The sequence below is a fragment of the Limulus polyphemus genome, unplaced genomic scaffold (assembly GCF_000517525.1).
Source record: "Limulus polyphemus unplaced genomic scaffold, Limulus_polyphemus-2.1.2 Scaffold7261, whole genome shotgun sequence".
In the NCBI taxonomy this organism is placed as follows: Eukaryota; Metazoa; Arthropoda; class Merostomata; order Xiphosura; family Limulidae; genus Limulus; species Limulus polyphemus.
Genome location: NW_013672871.1, coordinates 23,286 through 25,714, shown reverse-complemented (window position 1 = coordinate 25,714; position 2,429 = coordinate 23,286). Strand labels below are relative to the sequence as shown.

Below are 2,429 nucleotides of genomic sequence, written 5' to 3'. Positions count from 1 at the left end.
TACTGGTTTATATAGTTATATAAACAATACTACTAACTAGCTATACTATTGATTAATATAGTGTTGCTACTGGTTTATATAGTTATATAAACAATACTACTAACTAGCTATACTATTGATTAATATAGTGTTGCTACTGGTTTATATAGTTATATAAACAATACTACTAAATAGCTATACTGTTGATTAATATAGTGTTGCTACTGGTTTATATAGTTATATAAACAATACTAGTAACTAGCTATACTGTTGATTAATATAGTGTTACTACTGGTTTATATGGTTATATAAACAATACTACTAACTATCTATAGTATTGATTAATATAGTGTTGCTACTGGTTTATATAGTTATATAAACAATACTACTAACTAGCTATACTATTGATTGATATAGCTGGATGTGGTAAATAATTTCACGGTACCATCTATGATATTGGTTTAAGTAGCTGTGTAAAATACGTAAATTTGTTATAGAACTAACTATATAAACAATATCAATGTAACCTTGAGGGGTCATATATAAACAATATCAATTTAACCTTGAGGAGTCATATATAAACAATATCATTGTAACCTTGAGGGGTCATATATAAACAATATCAATGTAACCTTGAGGGGTCATATATATAAACAATATCAATGTAACCTTGAGAGGTCATATATAAACAATATCAATGTAACCTTGAGGGGTCATATATAAACAATATCAATGTAACCTTGAGGGGTCATATATAAACAATATCAATGTAACCTTGAGGGATCATGTATAAACAATATCAATGTAACCTTGAGGGGTCATATATAAACAATATCAATGTAACCTTGAGGGGTCAGCGATGTCATACAAAACCACATGCACTCTTTGATGTTGAAGTCTCGCTTTTCGTCATCGTCTTTATATTTCTCCGCGTTGTTGTGAAAGCTGTACGGACTCAGTCTGTCAAACAGGTACATTAGTAAACTGGAAGGAAGAGAATGAAATAACTTTTAGACAGAAAACTGAGTATAAAACGGTCACAGTATATGAACCTCATGCACACACACACACAAACATGGGATATGTATAAGATAAAGAAATTAACCTTGATCAATCTAACATAAGATTATAAAGAAATTCGAGAAACCTAATAGAAAACGACCTCTAGCGACAGTCTGTCTTCGTTTTAGTTCCACTTATAATATAGGGATTACGGCCGAAAATGTCGATAACAGCAATGTGTATATAATAAAGAAATTAACCTAGACCAATCTAACATAAGATTATAAAGAAATTCGAGAAACCTAATAGAGTCGAGCGCCACCTAACCACCTGGCCATGCCGGGGCCAAAAAAATAAGTAATTTACTCTTAAAAAAACTATTAATTGACAGCAACGGAGTAAAAATAAGATTTAAATAACTTTTACTCCACCTTGTGAAAAAATAGGCAGCCAAAATACAACCCCATACGTTCGTTTCCAATACAGTCAAGAACTTGAAGAGCGATGATGGAACTTGCGGCTTTTTCATTAGGATGGAGATCCCCACAAGATCGTAATAAGGCACAGTGAAGTCGACTACTGTCTCTCTTTCAGCCATGACAGACAGGGGAGCCAAAGCAATGTCCGCTTTCTATAGCAAAGAGGACGGATTGTAAACTCCAATCCGGATAAATGTAAATATTACAGAATATAAATTCTGGAACTTTTCAAGGTACATTTTTCTGTATACTTAGCAATTTTGTTTGGAAATCTCTTAAGCAAACGTAAACGTATTTTTGAAAACCTTCATCTTTAATATCTGTTGAAAGTCGCAAATCTTAATATTAATTAAATAACTAAACATATTTTTAATTGAGGAGAAAAAAAGACTGACTGAAGTTACATTTAAAACTTTAAACTGTCGATTCCACTATAGAAAGAGTAAGAATATTTTAAATGATAATTTATCTTGCTCGTTACATCACAGTGGATAAACGCAGTGGATAAACATGCCAGATGAAAGTCCTTAGTTACGTATGGATTGATATATATATGTACCTGATCTATTAACTGCTTAATCATTCCGTTCCACTCGTTCTTTTCGTTCATGGCCCCAAACATTTTGTCTGGAGCTTCGGTAATGTTGTAATCGAAGTTCAGTATTTCCTTGATTTCGTCAATCAGATCGATACAATATCCATAGTATTTAGGAGGTCTTCCGTCAGCGTATTCTTCTTTCATCACAAAAGGGGGTTGCTGGAAAGTAAAATGGAACACAAATGAAAGTAATAGTGATTATTTGGTAGTATATTAATACCAGAGGGCGCTCCATACGATATCTAGACTAAACGGCCAGATCAGTGGCTTTAAGCCTCAGACATAGCCATCCATATTTAAGTTAGAATTGCTGATCAGAGGTAAGCCAACCACTTACCGACATATCGTTGTTCAAACCTTGGACTTTCCCA

At 33.0% G+C, this 2,429-nt stretch overlaps 1 protein-coding gene across 1 annotated transcript in view; it reads right to left on the bottom strand.

The window, feature by feature from the left end:
• The window catches only part of LOC106474470 (ionotropic receptor 25a-like), a 22,610-nt gene that overhangs the window by 9,954 nt on the left and 10,227 nt on the right, over window positions 1–2,429 (bottom strand). The window contains exons 3-5 of the mRNA XM_022402782.1: window positions 2,020–2,217; window positions 1,413–1,612; window positions 824–963 (exon numbers count right to left, since the gene is read on the bottom strand). Coding sequence (XP_022258490.1) covers window positions 824–963; window positions 1,413–1,612; window positions 2,020–2,217 — 538 coding nt within the window. The remainder of the gene's footprint in view (window positions 1–823; window positions 964–1,412; window positions 1,613–2,019; window positions 2,218–2,429) is intronic.